At 43.1% G+C, this 25,799-nt stretch overlaps 3 protein-coding genes across 5 annotated transcripts in view; 1 reads left to right on the top strand and 2 right to left on the bottom strand.

Annotated features, from left to right (window-relative positions):
• Positions 1–18,226, top strand: part of LOC119525979 — a 41,998-nt gene extending 23,772 nt beyond the window's left edge. The window contains exon 6 of the mRNA XM_037824753.1: positions 14,721–18,226. The gene's annotated coding sequence lies outside the window, so the exon portion shown is untranslated. The remainder of the gene's footprint in view (positions 1–14,720) is intronic.
• Positions 1–25,799, bottom strand: part of LOC119525977 (P2Y purinoceptor 8-like) — a 63,071-nt gene that overhangs the window by 11,456 nt on the left and 25,816 nt on the right. The gene's annotated exons all lie outside the window — the stretch shown is intronic.
• Positions 12,798–15,159, bottom strand: LOC119525975 (eukaryotic peptide chain release factor GTP-binding subunit ERF3A-like). The gene has a single exon (XM_037824747.1). The coding sequence runs from the start codon at positions 15,142–15,144 to the stop codon at positions 13,237–13,239; it is 1,908 nt and encodes a 635-aa protein (XP_037680675.1). The 5' UTR covers positions 15,145–15,159; the 3' UTR covers positions 12,798–13,236.

Below are 25,799 nucleotides of genomic sequence, written 5' to 3' on the forward strand. Positions count from 1 at the left end.
CATGTCCATCAGGAACCTCCGAGACATGACCTTCCTTGGCAATAGGCTCTTTGCAGATGCAATCAGCTAAGATGAGGTCATACCAGAGAAGCCTGGGTCCTCAATAAAAATACTGGTGTCCTTACCACAGACAGAAGAGGAGACAGACACATAGATGCACAAAAAAGATGACTGAGTGATGACGGAGGCAGAGATGGGGGTAAGGAAGCCCCCCAAGGAACACCTGGGGCCACCAGGAGCTGGAGAAGCAGAAGTCCATCACTTTGGCTTTGCAACTTGCCCTGCAAGTGGACATCCACTGTCACCCTGCCCATGGCCTGGGCCCCAGGACAGGGCATGTGTTGAGAGCCAATGGCCGAGCTTATACTTTTCCACCAGCCTCGATGCTGTTCCCACCACTGCTATTTGTCTGTGCCCCCTCCCTTTTTTAACCACTGAGCCTCTGAACCCCAGAAGGCTCCCTCAATTTCTCTGCAGTGGATGTCTCTCTCTATTTCTTTCCATTCCAGCCTTGGTGGCTGAACTAGTTAGTAATTGTAGAGCACACCACAGTTTACCAAGCATTTCCCTTTCATCGAGTCACTCGGTACCTGATGGTAAGAGTTGATATCCTCGGTCGGTGGACACAGGCATCCAGGGAAGTGGTGCTGAGTTAGGGGGTGTGATTCTGTCCCTCCCCCAAGGGGACACATGGCAATATGTAGCGCTGTTTGGGGTTGTGAGGATGGGGAGGGTACATTCTGCATGTGGTGGGTGCAGACTGGGGATGCTGTCAAAACCCTACAAGGCACGGGCAGCCTCACAGCAAGAATCACCACCCCAAATGTCCTGTGTCAAGGTTGGGAAGCCCTGGTCTGGGGAACTCTGTGACAAGGTTGCCAAAACCTTGAGATGTCCAGTGCACTGGCCAAGGGGAGGACACATCCCAGGGAGAGGTCCAGCAGGGGCAGCGGTGAAGGGGAGGGACAGTGCCCCTCATGGTGTCCCAGGAAAGACCCCTACTTGGGTGCCCCTTGAAGTGCCTATGAGTGACCCTCCCTGACTGTCTCTCACTGACCCTCTTCTCTGAGCTTCTGTCTATGACCCTCCCTCGCTGACCCACTCTCCTTGACTGCCCATGCTGATTTCTCCCTGTTCTCCTTCCTGACCCTTTCTCACTGCCCCCCTTCTCTGACCCCTCTTCCTGACCCTCTTCCCTGACCCACCCTTTTGCACTGACCCTCCCTGATGGACTCCTCTCCTTGACATCCCTCCCTGACCCCCCAGTGACGCTCCCTCCCTGGCCCTCCCTCTCCATGTGTGTGGAGGGGTACCTTCTGGAGAAAGAGTCTTATTCCTTGAGGAGGCAGCCACCACCTGAGCAGTGGGGTCCTTGGGGCCCCTGAGGCCCCTGTCCAGAGCGGGTCTGGCGGCAGAGCTGGAGGACACATCAACGGGAAGTTCATCTCTCACCTGCACCCCTCGTTGGCTTCTGGTATTTCCCCTTGGCTGTCTGGCTCGCTCCTGGCCACCAGGCTCCACCCCAACGAGACTGGGGTGAACACCCCCCTTTCTGAGTCCTCTTACCTCCCACCCCAAGGACAAGTGGACAAGTGAGCTTCCAGACTCCACTGGGTTCAACCTTCGTTTAAGTTTTCCTCCTTTAAATCACAAAGCACACATGCATTCTACGAGTAGAACAAGAAGAAATAGAGGTGGTATGTTTCTAACCCCTCAAATCCTCTCTGGTCCCACCTCCCCTCCAAGTAACTATGGAGAGTTATTAGCTCCAGTCACCATTGCAGACATTTCTCTGAACATCTCAAATATGCACACGTGTGTGCAAACACACTCTGACACTCATGCTTACAAGTAGGGATTTTATTTTAAATACTAGATGCATCTCCTGCCAGTGTGGTTCTTGTTTTCTTTTGGATTCTTTGCAGAGTGCTCCATGTCTTACATCGAGTTTGCCTCCATCTTCTTCAACTGAATGATTAAGTGGTGTGTTTAACCACATGTGCCATGATGGATTCCTGGCTTCAGACGATGTTGTAAGCATTTTTGTGCACACACAAGAACCTTTATTTTAGGCTAGATGTCTTGGAGTTGAATAGCTAATTCAAAGGGCATGTGGACGTTATGTTTTGGTGGATATCACCAGACATCCCTCCAATGATTTGTATCAATGTGTGCTTGCTCCAAGAGAGGACTCTTCTTCCACGTCCTCACCAAGGATGGTGTATGAGACATCTGAGGGATGAGCAGAGCAGTGGCATCACACTGATGTTTCAACTCTCATTTTCCTGGCAGCCAAGGAGGTGCCTCATGTTCTGCACATTCTTTGCCCACTGGTGTCTTTCTAAGTTGTTTCCTCCTCTGCTGGGTGACTTGACTGAGCTCAGAAAGAGTCATAAACAAGGGGCTCAGGGACTTGTTCAAGGAAAGATGAGAGAAGGGTGCACTCACTGCTCGGGCTTGGAAGGGTGGCTGATGTGGCCCCATGGGTAGGACACGGAAAGGCGTACAGCAGCTTCACCAACAGGGATCTGGAAGCTGGAAGACATGCTCTAGGAATGGTGCATAGCCACGGAGCCAAGGTGGGCAGATGACAGGGGAGGAACTGAGAAAAGTGCTGCTCAGAATTGCTCTTTCTATCCTAGAACTATCACACACTCTCCTCTGTCACTTTTAAGTGCATGATGGTCTGAATTCCCACATTCCCATCCTCGTGCCATTGCCTGTGTTGTGTTGTGATTCTTGTTCATGTGTTTCACACACGGAGCTAGTGCAGGGACTTGGTGTTTGCTGAGTGAGCACATGGCTGCATGCAAGAAAATGCAACATGAAATCACAAACTCTCAGAAACCCACAGGACCTGGGAGATCCCCAAGCTAGCCTACCCTTTTCAGCTTGAGTGTCGCCCAGCTGGGGCTATAAAACTGTAAGCCCCTCCTTGAGGAGATACAGCTCGTCTGAGGTGCATGTGAGACAATTTCCAATCTCAGAGCTTCCTAGGAAGATACTGATCTTGGCAATGTGATTCTAAAGTTTATTTGGACCTTGACACAAGGGTTGCAAAAACAAGAAAACAAAAAGAAAATTAAAAAAGATGAAGTTTGTTTGGAGAGGCAGAAGATCCAGAATAGCCAATACAACCTTGATGGGGAGAAACAACTAAAGGCCTGGCGCCTGCTGATTTCAAGTTGTACTATAAAGCCACAGTGACCAGGAGAGTGTGGTCTTGGTAAAATAATTAATAGACAAATAGGGTGTGACAGTTTAGATATATTATGTCCTCCAAGAAAAAACCATGATCTTTTAATCCACTCTTGTGGTATATTGGGATTAAGTTGTTTCCATGGAGATGTGATCCACCCAACTGTGAGTGACAACTTTGATTAGGGTGTGACCTATACCTGAGCACTATAAGAGCTCAGACAGAAGGAGCTCGGAGAGATGCAGTTAACAGACACATTTTGGAGAACGCCATTTTGAAACACAACCTAGGAGCAAGCAGACGCCAGCCACGTGCCTTCCCAGCTAAGAGAGGTTTTCTGGACGCCAATGACCATCCTTCAGTGAGGGTACCCTGTTGTTGATAACTTACCTTGGATACTTAATGGCCTTCAGATTGTAACTTTGTAACCAAACAAACCCCCTTTATAAAAGCCAATCCATTTCTGTTGTTTTGCGAAATGGTGGCATTAGCAAACCAGAACATAGGGGAATGGACCATAATAGAAAGCCCAGAAATAGATGCACACAGATACAGTCAAGTGATCTATGACAAGGGAGCAAAGGGTAGGATTTTCAACAAATGTTTCTGTAACAACTGGTCATGCACATGCAACAAAAATGAATCTAGACACAGACCTTACAGCTTTTACAAAATTTAACCCAAAATGGATCATAGATCCAAATGTAAAAGCAAAATTATAAAAGTTCTAGAAGATAGCAAAGGAGAAAATCCAGGTGACCCTGGGTTTTGAGGATGGGGTTTTAGATAGAACACCAAAAGAGCAATCCATGAAAGGAAAAAAAAAAAAAAAAAAAAGACAAGTCAGACTTCTTGAAATTAAAAATTTCTGCTCTGTGAAAGACACTGCTAAAAGAATGAAAAGACAAACCATAAACTTGGAGAAAATATCTGTGAAACATTTACAGCATCTGATGAAGGACTTGTATCTAAAATATACAAAGAACTCTTAAGACTCAGCAATAAGAAAGCAAATAACCCAACGAAAAAGTGAGCAAAAGATCTGAAGAGATGCTGCACCAAACAAAACACATAGATGGTAAGTAATCACATGAAAAGATGCTCAACTTCATAACACCAATAGGGAGCTGCAAATAAAAACCCCAATGGGATACCACTTCGCATGTATCAGAATGACTAAAATCTTGAAAAAAAAAAGACCACCTGACAACACCAAATGCTGGTTAGGACAGGGAGCCACAGGAACTCATCCACTGCTGGTGGGAATACAAAAGGATGCAGTCACTTTAGAAAACAGTTTGGCAGTGTCTTACAAAACTTAACAAGGGTTTGCAGTATGAACCAGTCAGCAAGCTCCCCAGAATTTACCCAAATAAGTTGAAAATGTATGCCCACACAAAACCCTGAAAACGGGCATGTTTAGAAGCTCGATTCATAATTGCCAAAAATTATTGGAAGCAGCCTAGATGTCCTTTAATAGGTAAATGGATAAACACATTGTGGCACATCCATACAATGGAATATTATTTTGCAATGAAATGAGCTATCAAGCTTCCAAAAGACATGGAGGAAACTTACATGCATATTGCTAAGTGAGAGAAGCCAGTGTGAAAAGGCTACATGCTGTATGATTCCAATTATGAGACATATGAAAAAAGGCAAAACTATAGAGACAGTAAAAAGAGCAGTGGTTGCCAGGGGTCCAGGGAGAGGGGGAGAGGAAGCACGGGCTATTTCGAGAGCAGTGGAATTATTCTGTATGACGCTGTCACATATTTGTCAAAATGCATAGAACTGGGCAACAGAAAGAATGAACTCTAATGTAATCTATGGACTTCAGTGAGTAACAATGTATCAAAATCATTTCATCAGTGGTAACAAATAGACCACACTGATGCAAGACATTAACAATAGGGAAAGTGTGGGGGAGGTAAGGGGGACAAAAGGGAATTCTCTGTAGCTTCTGCACAATGTTTCTGTAAACTTAAAATTGCCCTGAGAAGTCTATTAAATGAGACCTGGTGTCCTCCTATGCCTCCATCTCTCATGGCCCAGTCCTCATTTGTGTATGTGTACCGTGGCCCCTGTCACACCTTTGAACACTGTTCTACTGACTTCAAAGTGCAAACAGAGCAGCAGCTGGCAGGGATGGGACCCAGGGCTTGCCACCTGCATCTTCCTTCGGCAAAACCCTCAGGCCGCAGGGCAGGCGACCTCCCTAGCTCGGTCCCAATGCAAAAGAACACTCTTATCTCTCTCCCCTAGATTGCACAATCCAAGCTTACAGTAAGTGAGGGTGATTTGCATGATGTTTCATATATATGGTGTAGGTTTGTTTCTCTGCCTCCTGCAAGACAGGAACAGGCTCAGTTTCCTTTGATTTCCATGCCTCTTTCTCGGGGCAGGGTACGGCCAACTGTGTCTTTGTAACTAGCCAGAGAACAGATTCTGTGAAAAGCAAAAGAGGAGCTGGTTTTTAATATTTGCATTACAATTGATATTTCAGTGTTCATCCTGACACAGGTCTGTCTTAGGTAGTGGTGTTTTCACGGCAGCTGCAAAGTAGGCAGCTGTCAGTAAGGCAGGAAGCGGATGTCACGTTGAATTAATTAGCATTCAGTGTCATTCTGTTGTAAAAACTGAACTGGCTGGAGATGGGCTCTTGCCCAGAAATAGGATCAGGAAGTGAGAAAGCAGTACACATTTGTGAAATTCAAACCCTGCTGCTATCACTGGCCCAGAACTCCTGCAGTTTTAATAAGTTGGAGAGATTTGTTTAAAAGATAGTTTGAGAGAGAGGAGGGGGTAGGTAGAAAGAGACAGGAGAGAGAGAGAGAGAGATGTGTGTACGTACCCAATTTACTAAAAGCAGTTCCCTCTTTAAAGATAGTCACTAAGATTCTTCTCTAGAAGAGTTTTCAACAATGTGTTCTGCAAAGTGGCTGAAGAGAAAACCATTTCCAGGTGTCCTCCCAAAAGAAGCCAAGAAGCTCATGTCTCAGACTCCTGCCTAAACCTGAACGTCAGCCTCCCTTGTCCTCTTAACTCAGAACCCCAGCATCTCTCAGGTGCACCAGCTAGCATGGCATTTGCACTTCCCTTGTTTTGAGATGGCGTTTACATCTGATTTTTTTTTTTTAAGAGTTGAAATCTCTCTAGTTTATTTTCTTCCCTGTTATTTCTAGTAATCAAAAGAAAGCTATTAGGATTTGCAACCAACATTAAAAAGAATCCTAATTGGAAAATAGTTAATTTCCCTTCCTTTAAGGATGGTTAAAGTTATGATACATTCATAAAATGAACTATTACTCAGCAATAACAAAGAATGAACTGTTTATACACGCAGTATGAGTTAATCTCCAAAACATGATGTTAAGTGAAAGTAGATACAAATGAGTACATACTGTATGATTCCATTTATGTGGAGTTCAAAAACAGACAAAAACTATTCCAGGACAGAAGAGTGAGTGATTGCCTTGGTGGGAGATGGGGATTGATTGCAAAGGGGCAGAAGAGAAGTTTTCTGTCTTGTGTTTACACAGTTGCATACATTTGTCAAACTCATTGTAAACTTAAGATTTGTTCATTTTATTATGTAAATTTTACTTTAAGGTAAATTTTATCCTTAATTAAAAAAATACCCTCCTTTGTACACAGGTTTGTCTGATGGAACTTGACAAATAATTACTTTCAACTAAGAATCTTTAATTCTTTCAAAGATTTCTTTTCCATCCTATTTGCCAGGGAAATCACAAAAGTAGTGACATAGATTGCTTTTGTTCTAAGTAACTGTAGTTTATAACCAAATACAAAGTGCTCTTGCTGAATTAAACGGGGTGAAACCGTGTACAATTTCAACCTACATCATGTGAAAGGATGCAAAATAAGTTAAGTATGTAATTTTTTCCATTATCTCCTCCACTGAATTTTTGCCAGTAGACTATCAATAGCCAAACTCTTGACTAAGTTCTTAAATCAGAGAACAGAATTTTTTTTTAGTGAAAATGCTCTCACTTGTAAATTAAGCTCATATAAATCATAAAATTGTAACCACTTATGTATTCTTAATGAACTTGGGAATTGTAATCATTGTTACCATTTAAGTGAGATGTTAAGAGATCAAATATGGTCACATTAAATGTGACCCCAATGCATATTAAGGGAAAATTTTTTCCTAATTTTTAATAGAAGAATCACATCACAAATGATAGTTACTGAATAACAGAAATTACACTTGTCAGTTACAGGAGTTTTGTTTCTTCTCGTTTTAGGCAATCTCTTATTTCTGTAGAAAATGCAGGGAAAACTGAACATTTCATGCAACAAATTTGGGCACACCAGGCCTCCAGAAAGAGTTTAAAGGAAAGATAAATTCACAGTAATAAAAAATTTTCACTTTTTAAGACAGGCATGTTGAATTAGCTCTACAGAGGAAAAATTAAATGTGAGGGAAAAAATGGAATGCCATGACAATACATTGACTTTTAAAAAAATTCTCCACACAACATCAAAGTGGCCATAAGGGCTAAAAATAACCTCATTACTGAAGAGGGTACTACAATAAAATACATTTTTCATGATCTTTTTTTCACAGGGCCAAAGAGGCTAACTGGCATTTCTTTTTTGGGTCCTTTTAAATTTGGAATACTTCGAATTCCATTTTGTTATTTGGCCTTAAGTTACTCTAGACTGGGGGATACACAAATCTTCACAACAAAGCTACAGCCTTAAAGGTATTCATGCTTTCTTTATGCTTGGGAAGGCATTGATAAAGCCCTGCATCTCCAAAACTGGTTGCATATGCCATGAAGTGTAAAGTCCTCTGGTGTTGGAAGTACAAAGATCTTATTATCAGTCTTTTACCACAGCAGTAGAGTGCCTATAATGCGTTTTGGTGCCCAGAGACAATTAACGAACAAGAAACATCAAGTACAGATGTTTGAGCAGCAGGGTTGGAGACCTAGTCTTTTAAGACTAAAAACAATTAGTTGTGTTAATTACTGGGAAATGGACACAAAAGCCAGGTACTTAGAACCTTTATTCTAGCTCACAGGATAAAAAAGTGTACAGGAATGTATTGCTGCCATTTATTTAACTCATACTGCCTCTGTTTATCAATTTCTTCTTGCCCTGTACAGTAAAGAAAGGCAAGTACTATTTGGTCTCTTGATCCTTATTAAAAATCCTGAATATAGTTTCATAGATATGAAAGAATAATCACTGATGTTTACCCAACTTTACTGGTCAGATAAAATCACATACTGTGATGTAGTTATTTGATTTATTAATATTAAGCATGTCTAACTTCCTGTGGGGCTGCTGGGTTTTTTTATGGTTCAGTCATAAACACCACACAAAAGCCTTATATATACCATATGCAAGCAGATCACAAGTTTGTAAATTCCTTATGACAGAGCTTATTAAATAGATCCATCCAACAAATCTGCTGGTAGGTGATTCTAACACTTGATACAAAAATAAAGGATTATACAGAAAATGAACAGATACACTCATAGTATGATACAATACAAATCCTTCAAAAGGGAAGATGACAATTTTTTTTATTGTTATTACAAAAGCATTTCTTTTTTACTTCAGTAATTTGAATAATTGCAAGAGTAGACTAAGGGGCTTAATCCTCACACAGGCACCAATTCAGGCACAGTAGGTGGCTACAAATCATAAAAAAAGTTGACCTCTGGACTCCCGTAATTCCTACATATTCTTTTATGCTTTGGAATTAGGCTAAAAAAATTCAAAACCTAACCAGTTTCCTGTAATCCTCCCTACTTAAAAAAAAAAACAAAACTGCAGACCTTCCAGGCTGGGACCTCAATTTCACCTAATGTATGAGAGGAAAATGGAGGCAAGGGCAGTCCCCTGAGGCATGAAGAGCTCCAGCTTCAGCACAAACCCTCCTCCATGGGTAGCAGGAAAGGAGGTAGCAAGGACTTGGGCTGACATCTGAAGCACGAAGCTACCGTGCCTGGTGGAGAGGGCCTCAGGAAACAAACGTCATTCCATTTTTGCTGTCCATAAACCTGAGGTGTCCATGTTAAGTTTTAAAGGGCACAGTGGCACGTACAACAAGGCAGAGAAGACATTACATTCCAAGGGTTGCCTAAGAAGTCCTGGCATTTTCTGCCTTCTCATACATAGTGCCTATCTGCTTTTCCCTTATACTGGAGGTAAAGTTTTTAATCTCCACTCCCACACCTGCAGGCCCTTATGATTTCTTAGTAAACACTTCAGCTAGTATGTTAATATTTCAAGGAAGCATAGGATTAGAGGTATGTGAAAAGTGTATTTATTGTAGGGAAGACTCAATACGTTCTAGGATACTGAAAATCAAGACTATCCTAGAGCCAAATCCATCAAAAGTTGAACCAAATCTACCCTGCCTGAATTCTGGCAGTAATTGGTTCAAATGGAATCCACTGAACTGTACTGGAAAATAAAAATACTTCCTATTACATTTATTATGAAATCTAATATAACCAACTGACTGTTAACTTTAAACCTATTAAGTCGTCTGAGTTGTGCATATGTAATCACACTTATTTACCAAGTTGCTGCCATAGCAAGATTGCCAAAGAAAGAAACAAGATAATGAATATATTAGATGGCATCTGCTAGAATCATTGAAAAGTTAGCTGGAGAAATAAAGTATATTATTTGGAGTAAAAAAAATCATCCCCCAAAATCTAGTTGATTGCTGTCTACCTTATATATGTCTGTGAGAGGATTAATGGCACAGTTTGTTCTGATAAGGGAGGCCAACACTGAATATAACATTTAATCATCCTACAACCAGAACTATAGTGCTGTAACCAGAGTTTTCATAAAGAGTTTTAAAGGTTGAAAGTTGCTTTATGTTAAGAACGGTAATAAAAACTGTGTATTTCCCCCCTTGACTACCTTAATCCCCACCCGAAGCAATGAAGTGATCATCCATGCAGCAGCATTCCATGAGAAAGTCCATGCCAGTGAGGAAAGGTGCTGGAGTGCTGTCATTGTAGTAGTCATCAAGGATCAGAGAGTACTTAGTCACATGACTAGTGTTCCTGAAGATCACCAGTGAGTTTAACTGAATTTTTTTCAAAAGTTCATCAGAGGAGCAATTTTTGATGATATTCACCTTTTTCTTAGGTTGTGAAAGTGCATCTGGTTTTAAGTAAGACCCAAAATATTTGCAGCGCTCCAGCTGAGGATGCCAGTAATTGTTCAATTACAGCCGTTCAGAGTCCCATATTCTAAAAGCAGTTCTAGTTTATGTAACTAGCAGACAAGTATGAATAACCCTATGTTACAATGAACAACCTGTACTCTTTGATAGCTTACAAAATTTTTACATTTATTTATCACATATTTCAAGACTTTCAATTCAAACAAAGAAATACACATGGGTTTAATTATTCAAGACCACTTTACTATTTGCTTAATTTCATGGCAATACACACTCAGTACAACTCTTCTGGTGTGAATTTACATAGATTTTTGCTTAAAAAGTCCTTTTTGCATCTTATAAACTTGCTGTTTTCCTTCCCCCACATAAGGGTTTAAAATGACAATTAGGTTTATTTCAGTGACATCTTTTCACTTAAATTCAGTTTATTAATTTAAAAATTATAATTAAATAATCTCACTTGAAAGTTTGAGAAAAAGCTTCACTACTGGAAAAAGATGCAAAGGAAACAATGATTCTAACCTATCTATGCTAAAGGTAAAGAATAATGTTTAGGTCTGTAATATCCTAAATATATAGCCAACTGCCCTATTTTTCATTGTCTTCCACAAAAGCATATTGCATTGCAAAAGACAATGACAAAATAGGAATTTGTATTGCTCTTTAAAGGCCCAACATCTCCACACACTGCCAGTTCACCTCAGTTTATTTCCTCATGGAAATAATGAGCCAGTATGGCTGGGGGAGTTTAAAATGCATCAGTTTTAAGTGGGAAAACTGCCTCAATGAACTTCAAACCCCATAAAATGTATGGTAATTGGTTAACTGAACATTGACATTTCTTCTAAGTAATTCAATTATTATTTGCTCAAATATGGTACAATCCAATGAAATTTTTATTTTAAAATTACAACTGTATTTTTAAAATTATGTCTTATTTTTTAGAGGTAGGCCCTTCAGTTGATATCCATGTGGTTTACTTAACAGTCTTGGCAACATGCACAGGAATATTCTAAAAGTGTAAATGTTTTAACAGCAAACATAATTGGTTTTTAAAAATGTGTTCAATTTTAAAATGAAAATCTATCTTTGGAAATAATTTCAGTGATTCGTTAAAAATCCAAGCAGTTGCTAGTATTTTGTTCTTATTAACTTGGAAGTACAAAGTTGTTATATCCTGATTAAAGCTCTCCTATTTCCCAGAAAAATAAAAGCCCAGAGATTTGCAAGCATAATAAAATTTATTTAAATTTCATGCAATTAAATAGCCATAAGTATAGTTATAGGAAGCTGCAGGACAATAACGAGTCTGTCCATAAAATGTACCCTCATTCGTGAAATGAATGGGGATTCCATAATTAAGAAAACAGGGTAACATCAAGTTAGAGTCTAACTAGGCTTTTCTTTTCTGAGGAGGAAGATTATAAGGAGGATTTCCCATTAATTATACAATTACAAAGTATCTTATTTAGAGTTAAATGACAATCTAAAAGTGGCCGAGTTTTCAATGAATGGCACCACTAAAAATCAAGGGGACTTCCAAAGAATCCAGAAATTGTCTCTTCTATTTCCCATTATATCCTCTTAAAAAATTTCAAAGTCATGATAGTTACAGCAGAAATTCAGCCTTCAATCTAAAAATCACCACATTGTGTGGTTTGTCTAAATAACGGTTTAACAAATTTCAACTTCATACTTTAAGAAAACTCAATTTCAAATAATTGAGATAAAACTTCAACTATGCTTGATTCTGCTCATCACTGTAAATTTCAGTCTGTGCAAATTCTGATGACTCTGTTCACTTAGTTCCTAGACTGAGATTTAATCAGCAAGGATTATCCAACCTTTAGTTACTGATACAAAGAATGAACTGAGGACCTTGGAGAACTGGCACTTGTAAAATCAATAGTTTTCATACTGGATGCATGCAGCTCTTATAAATGCTAAAGGAGGCATTTGTGCCAGGTCTCAACATGCTTTCTTTATTATAAATTCCACTGATTTAATGAGTTAATGGAATTTCCTGTAGGGGTACAATTTCATTATGCTTACTTATAAAAACTACAGTATGCTGTTCTATTTTAAACATACTGTGTTTAAGAAATATGTTAAAATATAAATTAGCATAAAATAAGGATAGACCTAATAAAGCAGTGTCACAGTTGCAAAAAGGTATTTAATTGTATTTATGCATTAACCATCAAAAGAAGGGGTCAAACTAATTCTTTCCTTTAATACAAACTTGAACATTGTTTGTAAATGCCTCATTTAAAGTAGTGGGTCGGGGAAGAGTTTAGAAAAATCCAAGTAATAAAATGTATTCAATTACTTGGTTAAGTTAAAAAGCTAATGCAACAATGTTACATCCAGATAAAAAACATTATTTAAAAGCAATTCAAATACTGAAAAGGATTTCAAATTGAATATTTTATTAACATGGTAGTTGTGTTTTTAACATGTGCACACACACTCGCACACTCAGAATGATCTGCCTGGGAGAAAAAAAGCCTAAATATGCCTAAGGGGAAAATGAAGGAAAAAAAAAAAATTCTGTAGGTTTTCATTATTGTAGGCAATTAGGTCCACATCACTTACAAAGCTATTGCCAAATCTGTCCAAGGAAGCAGAGTTTGAGAGGGGAAGAAAAAAATCTTGGGGAAAAATTCAACAGTGGCATAGCAGAGCTCTCAATATGAGAAAGCTGACATAATGTGCACTTTTGCTGTGAATTTTCTCTTTGCAAAATATGGGGAGAGGTGTGTCAATGGGCAGAAATAAGAGAAGGCTGTGTGAAGCAGACTTTTGCAGTCAATTTTCCTCACAGCATTGTGCAGGGTCATCAAGAAAATGCTTAGTCTTTCTCTGGAATCAGTTTCAGAACTTTTCCAATTGCAATGGTCTTACCCGCATCTCTTAAAGTAAAACGACCCATCTGAGGGAAGTCTTTAAAGGTCTCAAGGCAGATGGTTCCTGCTGTCCTTAAACGAGCGATACATACTTGATCTTGTTTCACAAAACGGGGTCGAGTCTTACTTTTTTCTCCTGATTTTTTATCTACCAAGCAGATTAAGGCAGTTATTTCAACTTCCTCAATACAGGTACGAATATGCAGCACTGCATTATAACCTGGGCAGAAGATGGATTTGTGCTCAATAATCACTATCTGGGCATCAAATGTGCATCCAGAATGACAAAGATTATTAGGATCACAAAGTATGAATCCCAGAAGGATCTCCTCTTCTTCAATTCCCTTCAGTCTGATTTTGAGGTTTTCACCTGGGGCTACAGAATCAGTTTCTACGTCATCAGAAAGGATTCCAAGAACTTCCACATTGTGCTTGTTTGGCATCATCACCAGCTGCTGGCCTTTACAAATAGATCCTGATTCCAGCTTTCCCAGGACCACAGTGCCCATATCCTTGTATTTATCCACAATTGGCAGCCTGATTGGTCCATCAACTGATCTATTGAAGTTTGGCAAATTATCCAGATAGGGAATAAACGGTAATCCACTGTACCAAGGACAGAAATCTGATTGCTCTTTAAGATTTGCTCCAGTCAGTCCTGAGCAGGGCATAAAGTGAATGTCCTTTTTGGGATTGAAGCCAACTTTTTTCAAAAAGGGCACTAGTTTCTCTTTACATTCCTTGTATCTCTCATTGCTCCAGTTTACTGTTGGATCATCCATCTTATTAATAAGCACAATTAAGTGCTTTACACCTGCTGTCTTTGCCAACATTGCATGTTCTTTTGTCTGTCCTCCTTTTTCAAATCCAGTTTCAAACTCTCCTTTCCTGGCAGAGATTACCAGTACAGCCAGATCAGCTTGAGAAGCACCACCAATCATGTTTGGGACAAAACTCTTGTGACCAGGTGCATCTAGAATTGTGAAATGCTTTTTTTCTGTTTCAAAATAGGCACGACCCACTTCTACTGTTTTACCCTTATCTCGTTCTTCTTGATTTGTGTCTAAGGCCCAAGACAAATACCAAGTTTCTCTGTTTTTTTCTTTAGCTTCTCTTTCATATTTCTCAAGTGTCCTTTTGTCAACCATTCCAGTCAAATACATTATTTGTCCTCCAATGGTTGACTTGCCAGTGTCTACATGCCCAATGAATACTACATTTACATGTTCTTTTTTAGGAGCACCTGGTGGTGCAACCACAGATTTAGGTTTTGGTATTTCCTCTTCTTCCTCCATCATTTCTTGGGCATTTTCTTCTAGGGGCTTTCCGTCTCCCAAGGAACCATCCCTTGGCTCTGCTTCACTTATTTCTTCTTTGTGCTCCCATGATTCTTCTGGAGACATTTCTGTCTCTCCATTTTCTACAACAGGTTCCGAAAGTTCCATGCTAACAGCTGAATTTGAACCTTCATACAACAATGGCTGTTCCTCTTGAGAAGGTTCCACAGGTGCCGAAGGGCCTCCCGCGCCGCAGCCGGCTCCGTGGTTGTTGGCGGTGGCGCCAGGTGGGGCTGGCGGCGGCTGGGCCGGACCCCGCAGAAAGGACGGCACGAATTCGGCGGCATGGACGTTGGGCACGAAAGGTTTGGCGTTGACGTTGAGCTGCCGGCTGAAGGCCGCGCTGAGGTGATCATGCTGGGCCTCGGCCGCCGCCGCCGCCAGGGAGGTGCCGCCGCCGCAAGGGCCCGGCCCGGGGGCTTCCATGTCCGCCTGGTCCCAGCAGTCGGGGGGCCGAGTCGCTGCTGCTACTGCTGCTACCGCCGCCACCGCCGCCGCCGCCCTGCCCGGATCCATGATCGGGGGGCCGTGTGTGTGGTGAAGAGAGGGCGGGAAATGGAGGCGGGGGCGATGGGCCGGGAAGGAACAGGCCGCGCTGAGCGAGCGAAGGCGGCGAGGCAGAAGGGCCGGGGCTTAGCGACACAATCCCAGGCGTCTCTGTGGCGGCAGCTCCAGTCCCGACTCCGCACTCACGACGGCGGCGGCGGCGGCGGCGGCTCAACCCTCCTCCTCCTGTGTGCAAGCGGATCTCCTCCCACCCAGCCCCCTACATCTGATTTTTAAAGTGGAGAGCTTCCAAACAGGACAGTGAAAATAAAGACAGATGTATCTCTCTGTTCTCTTTGTGACGTTTGGAAATACTCAGACACACAGGAAAGGATATTTTACCACTCAGCTGAGAAATGACACTTTGCAAACACCTGCTCCCCACCCCAAGTTCAGTCCCCTGACCCCCAGGCCCAGAAGGTTGGGGTAGGACGGGGGGGGGGGGGGGCTCTGAACACAGGCTGTGACAGGGCAGGGACCCCAGCTGATTAGACACAGCCTGGAACCAGGCTCTCCAATGTGGGACCCATGACTCCAAGTTGAAAGCAAGATTACCCACTGGGGTACAAGAAGAAAATTGTAGAATGTGCCTTTATATTCCTTTTCTAAAATCTAAAGCACAAAAAAAACATGGCACTTTCCTAAAATTGAATAGAAGGGTAGGCATCCAAAATGCATATGGTTTATGAATAAAATGAATGCACTCATTCTGGGATGCTTGAACATTTACCCCTTATGGGTAGGGCAGTGCACATGCCTGGGCTGAAAGTTTCAAAAACATTTCATGTAGAAGAGTTGTGGTGAGTGGAGAAGCTCAGTTTGCAGAAGCTACAATGACCTTCTCCAAAGAGGTGAAAGTTGGTCTTTGCCACACAACTGGGCTAGCTCCAAGTTTCTCAAGAAGATGAGAATTGAGACAGTGAGGGAGGGTTACCTATCAGGAGGGTGATTTCTGCTTGGGACACAGAGAGAATTCATCAGACAAACCCAAAGGGAGGAACCTGCTACCAAGAGATGTTTGTGTCAAGTAAGACAAACTCAAGTTGAGGGAATGTTCCAGAACAAAGAAGGATAAAGACAGCTGGCAACTGACACAATTACTTGACCCCAGAGCAGATCCTGTTCTGGAGGGGAAGCATTTTGTGGGTCCACAGACAAAACTGGATTATGGTTTTGGACTATAGATTATAGATTATGGATTATGGATTATAGATTACGGATTATGGATTATGCATCATTCAATGTCCTGAAGTGCATGTCTGCTCTGTGGTTATCTAAGAGAATAACCTTATTCTTGGGGAATGTACACTAAAGCGTTTAGGCTGTGCAGTACGCAACTTACTCTAAAATGGTTCAGGAAAAATGTGTAGGTGCAAGGAGAATAAATGTAAAATGTTTGCTTCAAATGTTTCCCCCATGATGGTCTCATTTAAATGCACAACTCATCATTTTCTTTTCAAAAGAAGTTTGCTTGTTAACTGCTCTGAATCAGTCCAAGCCCCTAACAGCTGTTCACAATAATATGCAATTAGATGTTTGCTTCATTGTTTTATCAGGAAAGCAGCATCGCTAAAGAAATGGATGGAAAACTGAGGTTGGTGGATATTCTGTTGGGTGATCCCCAAATCCAAGGAATGACTCTTGGGGGTGGGAGTCAAGTGTATGTGTGTGCATGTGTGAAAATCCCCCAAACAGACCCATTTACACTTATGTTCCATTTGAAGGGGATTGCCTGTCCCACAGAGCTCTTTTTGCAGGGGACAGCCAGCACATGTCACAAAATCAAAATGAAGGCAGGAGGGTTGAGGTGACCAGGGGCCGTGCAGCCCAGAATCTGGGGTTAGTGAGACCCAGACTCAAATGTGAGCTCTGCAAATGAGGGGCTCTGCGACCCCAGGCAGCACCCTCCCCTCTCTGAGCCCCACTTTCCACCTTGGAAACTGGGGGTGGTGATATTTTGAAGAGCCTTTCTGAGAGGGAACTGGGATGATTTACCCAGAGCATCTTGTGTGGGGTTTAACCCACATTCCTGGTTGTTATATTGCTCCGTTGCTTGGGGCTGGTTTGCACCCATGTGACATTCAACCTTTACAGGCAGGAAAACAGCAGCCCTGGCTGGACTCACCTTTGCAGTTTTTCAAAATTAAATGGACTCTCCCATAGGACACAGACACAACCAAGCAGTTGCAGTGTGTCCTGATAAAAATCACTGAATAAATAGGTGCTGTACAAGGTACTGTATCTATATGAGTTCACCGAGTGTCATCAGGCACCAAGACTCCCAGCCAGGGTGCATATTCTGGGAGCTGATTAAAATGGCACTCAGAAGGGGATTAGTAGTGCAAATATAAGGATATTCATCTATGAGCCAAAACAAATGTATGACACTATTACAAGGTGTTAATAATAGGGTGGTATATGGGAAAAAATACAACTAATGCGAACTATGAATTATAGTTAGCAGTAATATAATATTCTTCCTTCAGTTGTAGCAAAGGTAACAGATTAATGTTAAGTGTCAATAATAGAGGGGTATAATGGGAAGGGAGGTTTTCTTTTTGGAGCAATGCATATGTTCAAAAATTGATTGTAATGATGAGAGCATAACTCTGTGATTACACTAAGAGCTACTGATTGCACACATTGGATGGATTGTATGGTGTGTGAATAAAACTGCTTAAAGAAATTAAATGGAAATGGAAAGCCATGGGGGCCCTTTTGGAGCAAGGAAGAGAGTCCTTCACCACCACTTCCACTCCTGACTATTTCCATTTTTAATTGCCTTGTGAAAACAGAGTCAACCCTGAAATTATCATATGACCTAGTAATTCTGTCCCTGGTATGTACCCTCATGAATTGAAAACTGAAGTTCAGATAAAAACTTCTACGTGCCTGTTCAAAGCAGCATTATGCACAATAGGAAACAAGGTGGGAGCAGCCCAGATACTCATCAGCAAACAACTGGATACACAAAATGTGTCATATGCCAATGTGATTGGGAAAGCCATATGCACCACACTCCCTTTGTCCAATGTATGGATGGATGAGTAGAAAAATGGGGGCAAAAAAAAAAAAAAAAAAAAAAAAAAAGGCACCCAGTGTTCTTTTTTACTTTAATCATTCTTTTTCACTTCAATTTTTATTCTTATTATTTTTGTGTGTGTGGTAATGAAAACATCCAAAAATTAATTTTGGTCATGAACACACAACTATATAATGGTACTGTGAACAATTGAATGTGCGCTTTGTCTGACTGAAAGGCATGTGAATATTTCTCAATAAAATTGAATTTTAAAATGTGTCGTATGCATGCAATGGAATAGTATTTGGCCATTAAAAGGAAAGAAGTACTGATATATCCTACAACGAAAATGAACCTCGAAAACATGAAGTCAAGTGAAAGCAGCCAGAGACAAACATCCACGTACTGTATGGTTCCATTTATAGCAATTGTCCAGAAATGCCCTAGAAAGAGAAAGTGGATCAGTGGTGGCCAGGAGTTGAGGGAAGGGGGTATGGGGAAGAACTGCTAATGGGCACAGGGTCTACATTTTGGGGTGATGAAAATGTTCTAAGAGGTATAGGGTTTTCTTCTGGAGTGAAGAAACTGTTCGGGAGCTAAATAGCAGTGGTGGTTGCACAACATTGTAACCATATAAATGCCACTAATGGTTCAGTCTTTGTTACATGTGTTTTGCTGCAATAAAAATGCTTGTCTCTTGGAGAGCAGGGAGAAGATGTTGCTGTCCTGGTTTATTCCCCTTGAGTCTCAGATGACCCTGTCACTCATATTCCCCTGCTCTCCACTCAGCCCGGTTCTGAACTTCCTGTACCTCCTTTCCTGAGTCTCCCACATTTCTAGCATCCTGGAGCAGCCCAGAGCAAAAGCAACCTCTTCCCTCTGGGATAATCCCTTCCCTTTCCCAGGAGGATGCTGGAGGCAGCACGAGCTGATCCCGCCTGGCTGCAGCTGAAGCCTGTGGTTGGAGATGCTGCCAGCACAGGGTCCCCACAACTGAGACCACGGCTTGCACATCCTGAGCTGGCTGCATGGATCACCGCTGCTGACGGCATCTCTGGCTGGATGCAAGCCAGAGGAAGGGGAGGCCAAGGCTACTTTAACAGAATGCTTAGAGCTTTCCTTCCAGGAAGTGACAGTTTACTGGCTCAAGTTCACAGACAGCCACCCTTGGCCATGTTTCTTTATTCTTTGAACCACACAGAGCATTCTTTCTACGTCTGCTGTCTGGGGTGACTTGTGAGTCCAGCCAAGCTTCTCTTTCACACCCACAGGCACTCACATGTGCCATAATTACACGGGACACAAGTTGAGAGCATTTCATATCCAATGCCTGCAAACATTTTCTCATATGATATAACCTTCCAACAACCCTATGAAGAAGACAGTCTCACTATCATCACTTTACATCTGGGGAAACTGAGGAAATTTGTGCAGTGTGTGAGAGGTGCAGCTGGGGTCCAGCCTCAAGATTTTCCATTGCAGGGACAGAAATTGCAGCACACCTCCAGCAACAATCTTCAAATATGAGCTTCTGCAGGCAAAGCACGCACACCTCTTTGAGCCCCACACTGCATGGCTTATGAACGCTGCACACCAGGCAGGGAATTCTTGGACCATGCTTTGTGCTGAGAATGTCCAAGGAGGAGAAGGAGGAGGGTGTAGCTGCAAGACTGGGGTTTGTACCTGCCTTTTGTGAGCTGAGCACTTCCCTGAAGCTGAGACACCATTCTCACAAGTGGCCATTTGCTTTGAGCCTCCAAGGACTTGCACAACTGCTCCTCTGGATGGCTGGCTTGAGCAGTGGGCTGGGAACACCACAGGGGGAAGGAAGAGGCAGAGGGTCCCAGGAGGATCCTCATGCCCACTGGGGAACAGCCAAGCCACCCAGGAGACCCTCGGCTAGCCTGGGTCGGTTGAAGCAGAATGAACAGGGACCCTCACCACTGCATTCTGTTCCCAGCAACATCAGTGGGAGCAGTGAGTCCGACCACAGCTAAGTGACTCAAAGTGAAAGACCGGGAGGGAGTTTTCCTCACTCTGCTGTCTGTTGTGTTACAGTCTCCCTGGTCCTGTCATGAAGCTCATCCTCCCACATGTCCTTCCATTGTTCCAGCTGCTTCCTCCTGCCCCATGTGACACCTTGCTGCCATTTCTACCTGGCACAGTCCTGGGGTGAGGTCCCACTGGCCACACTCAAAGGCTGGACGATGTACATGATCCTCTTCCCCTTCCCCATCCAATCTGTATCCTATTGCAGGAGGATTGATGGCTCACTTTGGGCAGTGTCTTCTGCCTAAGTGAGGACCTTCTCTGAGCCAAGTACTGGTCGCAGAGCCCTCAGAATCCACAGTTACAATGAGTGAATGAATGAGCAGCAAACAAGATGCTCAACAAATGTGGCATGAATGTGTGGAAGGGTGGATGGGTAGATGGATGAATGAATGGATAGTTGGATGGAAGGATGGATGGGTGGGTGGATGGATCAATGGGTGGGTGGGTGGGTGGAAGTGTGGATAGATGCATGGATGAGTGGATGGATGGCTGCATGGATGGATGGACAGATGAATGGGTGGGTGGTTGGATGGATGGATGTATAGATGGATGGATGGTTGGATTGATGGATGGATGGATGGATGGATGGATGGATGGATGGATGGATGTTTGGATGGGTGTATGGATGCATGGATGTATGGATGGGTGGATGGATGGATGGATGGGTGAGTGGGTGGATGGGTAGATGGATGGATGGATGGAAGGATGGATGAATGAATGAACAGTTGGATGGATGAATGGATGGATGGATACATGGATAGATGGATGGGTAGGGGTAGATGAGTGGATGCATGGATGGATGAATAGATAGATGAGTGGGTGGATGGATGGATGTGTAGATGGATGGATAGTTGGATGGATGGATGGATGGATGGATGGATGCATGGATGGGTGGGTGGATGGATGGGTGGGTGGAAGGATGGATGGATGGATGGATGGATGGACGGATGGGTGGAAGGATGGATGGATGGATGAACGAGTGGGTGACACACAGGGTGCTCTCAAATATGGAGTGATGGATGATGGGAGGAGTGTGAATTTTGTGTCCTCCATGCCTCCTTTTCTCTTTGTCAGATGGTCCAGCTTATCCATGGCTCTGACCACTTGTCTCCAAGTAGTAGAATCTGGGGCCCTGAACCTCCTTTCCCCTGGAAACTCCCTCTCCCTGATTCTGTGTCAATCTCACAGGGGCTGTCAATCTCACAGGGGTGGGTGTAAGCCCCAAGCCTGACCAATTGTGGGGCCCAATCACCATACCCTCATTGATTGGTGCAAGGGGTGGTTACATAACCCCAGCAAGACTAAGAGGTCCTGCTCATGGTATGTAAAGATGGAAGCCCAGGACTACCAGAGACCCTCTTTCCCAGCACATAGAGGAAGTTGTCTTCATTAAGAGAGACTAAACCCTGTGAAAAGCGGAGCTAAAATATGAGATGAGAGAGCAGACGCCGACAACCATTTAAGCTCCTACATCAAGCCTTGCCTGAAGTCATCCCTCTCATTCCTGATGATCCAAATCAACCAATCTGCACATTTACTTAAGGCAGCTTCAGTTAAGCTTCTATTACTTGCCACCAAGGGAGTCATGGTTCACTCATCTAGGTTTATTTAGATGATTCCAGGAATGTGCATGGAGCTCATCAAGCAAGGTGATGGTGTAAGGCTAAGTGAATGAGTAAGACTGAGCTGCTCCCTCAAGGGCTCAGAGTCCAAGGGGCAAAGGGGTAAGCTGCTGACTCTTTTCAGCCCTCTTCCTGCCAGTGTATGCCATATCCTCATGAAAGCCACACTCCAGGTTTGAGAAACAAACACCAGCCAGTCATCTCACACATTGCCTCTTGCACATGATGGTGAGTCCCACTTGAATGCTGCCAGCCAAGTCAAGGGATGGGCTCATCTCTCACCCAATGAGCCCCTCCCCACTGGTGTGGCATGGACAGGCACTGGCCACAAGCAGATTGGCCAGCTGGGGCTCGGTGTGACCACAGGGGACATTGAGGCAGAGCTCCCTGGCAATGCTCCTTTCCCATCTCTTCTCACCTCTGGGCTGCTCGGGCCTCTTCCTCATCAGGAAATGGAGCTGGGTGCTGACCCATGCAAGTCCCCATGACCATACCTAAGGTGAAGTTCCCGGAGCACCCTCTGGCCATGCCCTCCTCCATCCAAAGGTTTGAGGGACACTCTGAGGCCTGGCAGCAGGGACCCCTAGTGTGTCTAGAGTTTGGCCAGCTCTGTTTGGTTGGAGGGAGGAAAGAGTGGGAGATCTGCACCTATCTCGTGAAATGCATACAAAGCCCCAGCTGCATTAGCAGCATTTCAACACAGATTAGATATAGATATAGATATAGATACAGATACAGATATAGATATAGATATAGATATAGATATAGATACATACAGATATATATGGATATATAGATATAGACACATAGATATAGATAGATGATAGATAGATAGATAGATAGATAGATAGATAGATAGATAGATAGATAGATAGATAGATATATAGTTAGATAGACAGATAGACAGACAGACAGATAGAGTGCAGCAAGCCTTTACTCCCCAGGGTGAAGGGGTTCAGATCTCACAGGCTGGGAGAGAGTTGACTAAAGGAGGTCTGTGCAGTCTTGTGGAGCTGAAATGGTCAAACACTCTTGGAGCCAGTGTGCAGGTTCCTGGGCAGGGGACAGACAGCTGCCAATTCTACAGAGGGCTGCACTGCCCATGCCCCTGGCTCAGCCAACACACACTCTATGGTTAAATACCCCTGTGGTTGAGAGTGTGATTTGAGGCTCCCAATACCCATCTCTGCCCTCTCTGGGAAGGGACCTTGGAGAGGTCCTTCAACCCCCCATGCCTTGGTTTCCCCATCCTTTAAAATAGGGATGATTAAAGCAGATCCTGACTCATTGGAGTTTGCAAGTTCCAGAAATATAACCATTGAAAAAGCTTGCACTCAGCAAACATTGACTACTAGTAGTTGTAAAAGATAAAAAAACAAACCAAATCCAGGTGTGAAGAGAGTTCCGGAAAAGCCTACTTTGAACAAGGCAGGCTTATCTTTTCAGAGTGACTGAGCATCTCCAAGAGCACAGACTCTAGCTTTAGGGCAGGGGTGTTTCATGTTTGGCAGTGGTGCTGTCTAAAGTCCCACAAGATGGTTTTGCTAAGTTCTTGCTCAAGTATCTTAAGGTGTGCCAAGCTTGAGACTTTGCTAAGGCAACCTCAGCCCTCTCCAGTGCCCCCCATTCAAGCCCCATGACTTCTTTCCAGCCTGTGCCTTCTCTGCAGGCATGGCTCTGAAGCTGAAATGACAAGGCTCCAGGCAAGCTGCAACTGGAACTGCGTCTCGAAGGCAGTGAAGGCTGTGCCCTGCTTGCTGGGCATTGCTGCAGGACAGTTTCCTGCCTGCACCATCTGCACACACACATGGGTCCTCTACATGAACCCTTGGGGTCCTGATGACTTAGAGTGACAGCCAGGAAGGCCATGGTCTCAGGTGAACTGTTGGTGTCAGCCGTGGCCTTAGGGTCCCCCTAGACTGGTAACTGCCACTCGAGGACCTTCAGCCACATCTCCGTGAGTCCTTGTGCCTTCTGGAGACAGCCCCTGAAGCTGAGAGATGGCCCCTTGCCCTCCCCAGGGATTCCCACCAGTCTCTGCACCAGCCCCAGCTCTTCTGGGGAACGAGGTGGGGGAGGCACTTTTAAGGGGAACCAGCCACCTGCAGAGTTAATTAAATGCACAAAGGTCATGGAATAGCATGCCCGAGAAGGCAGAGTTCCTCTTTTTACCCTCTGCCAGGACATGGCAGATTAGATCATTGGAGGGGAATTTTAAAAATTCTTATTTCTTTTCTTTTTTTTTTTTTTAATTTATAAAGTATATTTTTAGAGCAGCTCCAGGTTTCCAGAAAAATTGTACAAGAAGTGCAGAGTCCTCATAGACACCCTCCTCAAGCATGCTTTTTCTCCAATGGTAGACTTCTTGCTTAAGGTGCTACATTTGTTACAATGGATAAGCCAATATGGATACATTAGTAACTAAAGTCCACAGTTAATGAACTGATATGGATACATAGTAACTAAAGCCCAAGGTTGATGAACCCATATGGATACACAGTAACTGTGCCAGCTTGGATGTGTTATGTCCCCCAAAACGCCATTATCTTTGATGCAATCTTGTGTGGGCAGATATATCAGTGTTGATTAGATTGTAATTCTTTGAGTGTTTCCATGGAGATGTGACCCACCCAACTGTGGGTGATGACTCTGATTGGATAATTTCCATGGAGGTGTGGCCCTGCCCATTCAGCATGGGCCTTGATTAGTTTACTAGAGCACTATATAAGCTCAGACAGAAGCTCATAGCTATAGCTGAGACAAACATTTTAAAGACAGCTGTTGGACATTTTGGAGAACACCATCCCCAGGCTATTGGGTACCTTAACTGGAAGATGGCCAGTGGTGTCTGGAAAATCTCTGTTAGCTGGGAGGCACATGGCTGGCGTCTGCTTGCTCCCAGGTTGCATCTCAAAGTGTTACCTTGAACACTTTATGGTGCTTTGCATTCTGGCAGCACTAGTAAACTGGAACAGTAACTAAAACCCACAGTTCACAATAGGGTTGCCTCTAAGTGTTATGCAATTCTGTGGGCTTTGCCGTGTCATGGACCCAGCATTAACATACCGTGCAGAGTTTCACTGCCCTAAAATTGTCCTGAGTTCCCCCTGGGCAGTCCTCCCCACTGGAAGGGATTTTGCATATTTTTAAAAAAATATTTTTCATACATGTTAAAAAAGTATGTCTCATCTCAACATATTCAGGGTATGACATATGACGGTTAGTTCACAACCAGACAATATGGTACCTTCACTTGAATATTTTTAGTATCAACATATGACCATTACTTGACTTTAAAAACATACTGAAAATACCTGTTTTTAAAATGTTCATTTTAACGTTACTTATTTAGAAGCTTCACCCACTAGATTTTGATGAGTGGTCTTTATTCTCATGTAAGCAGCTGGACATGGTATATTCTCACAGCTGAAGTGGAGCAGGGGCAGGTCAGGGGGCAGATGGAGTTCTTTAAAGAGGAAAATGATTTTTGAAAAAAATTCCAAATATCACACAATTTTATGTATATTGTATCCTATATGTGATGTAAATATATAGGATATAATAATAATATACATATACAAATACATTTGCCATCTATGCTATAAAAGTGGATTTCCTTGTCATCTACACCCTCCCCACCCAGGAAACCATCAGAGTGATTATTTTGGTGACTGTTTCTCTTGGGTTTTGTCTTCCTGCTTTGGTTTTAGGCAGAGGCATGTCGACACAGGGTGGGAAATACACACAAAAAGTGATACTCTTGCTTGGTTTTAGGAACCACATGCGAGGTCCCTGGAGTGGGTCATGGCCTAGAGTCTGTGACTTGTGATGATATGTCCCGGCTCAGTTCTCCTGCCTCCTCTGAGGGTTTTCTCCCCATCCCCCAGCCAGCCCTTCCCCCATAGTTGAGAAACCCACTCCCCAGGGGG

This window comes from Choloepus didactylus, assembly GCF_015220235.1.
Source record: "Choloepus didactylus isolate mChoDid1 chromosome Y unlocalized genomic scaffold, mChoDid1.pri SUPER_Y_unloc6, whole genome shotgun sequence".
Classification (NCBI taxonomy): domain Eukaryota; kingdom Metazoa; phylum Chordata; class Mammalia; order Pilosa; family Megalonychidae; genus Choloepus; species Choloepus didactylus.

Excerpts from the sequence above, each read along its gene's own strand:
- LOC119525975 (XM_037824747.1), bottom strand. The coding sequence starts at position 15,144 with ATGGATCCGGGCAGGGCGGCGGCGGCGGTGGCGGCGGTAGCAGCAGTA.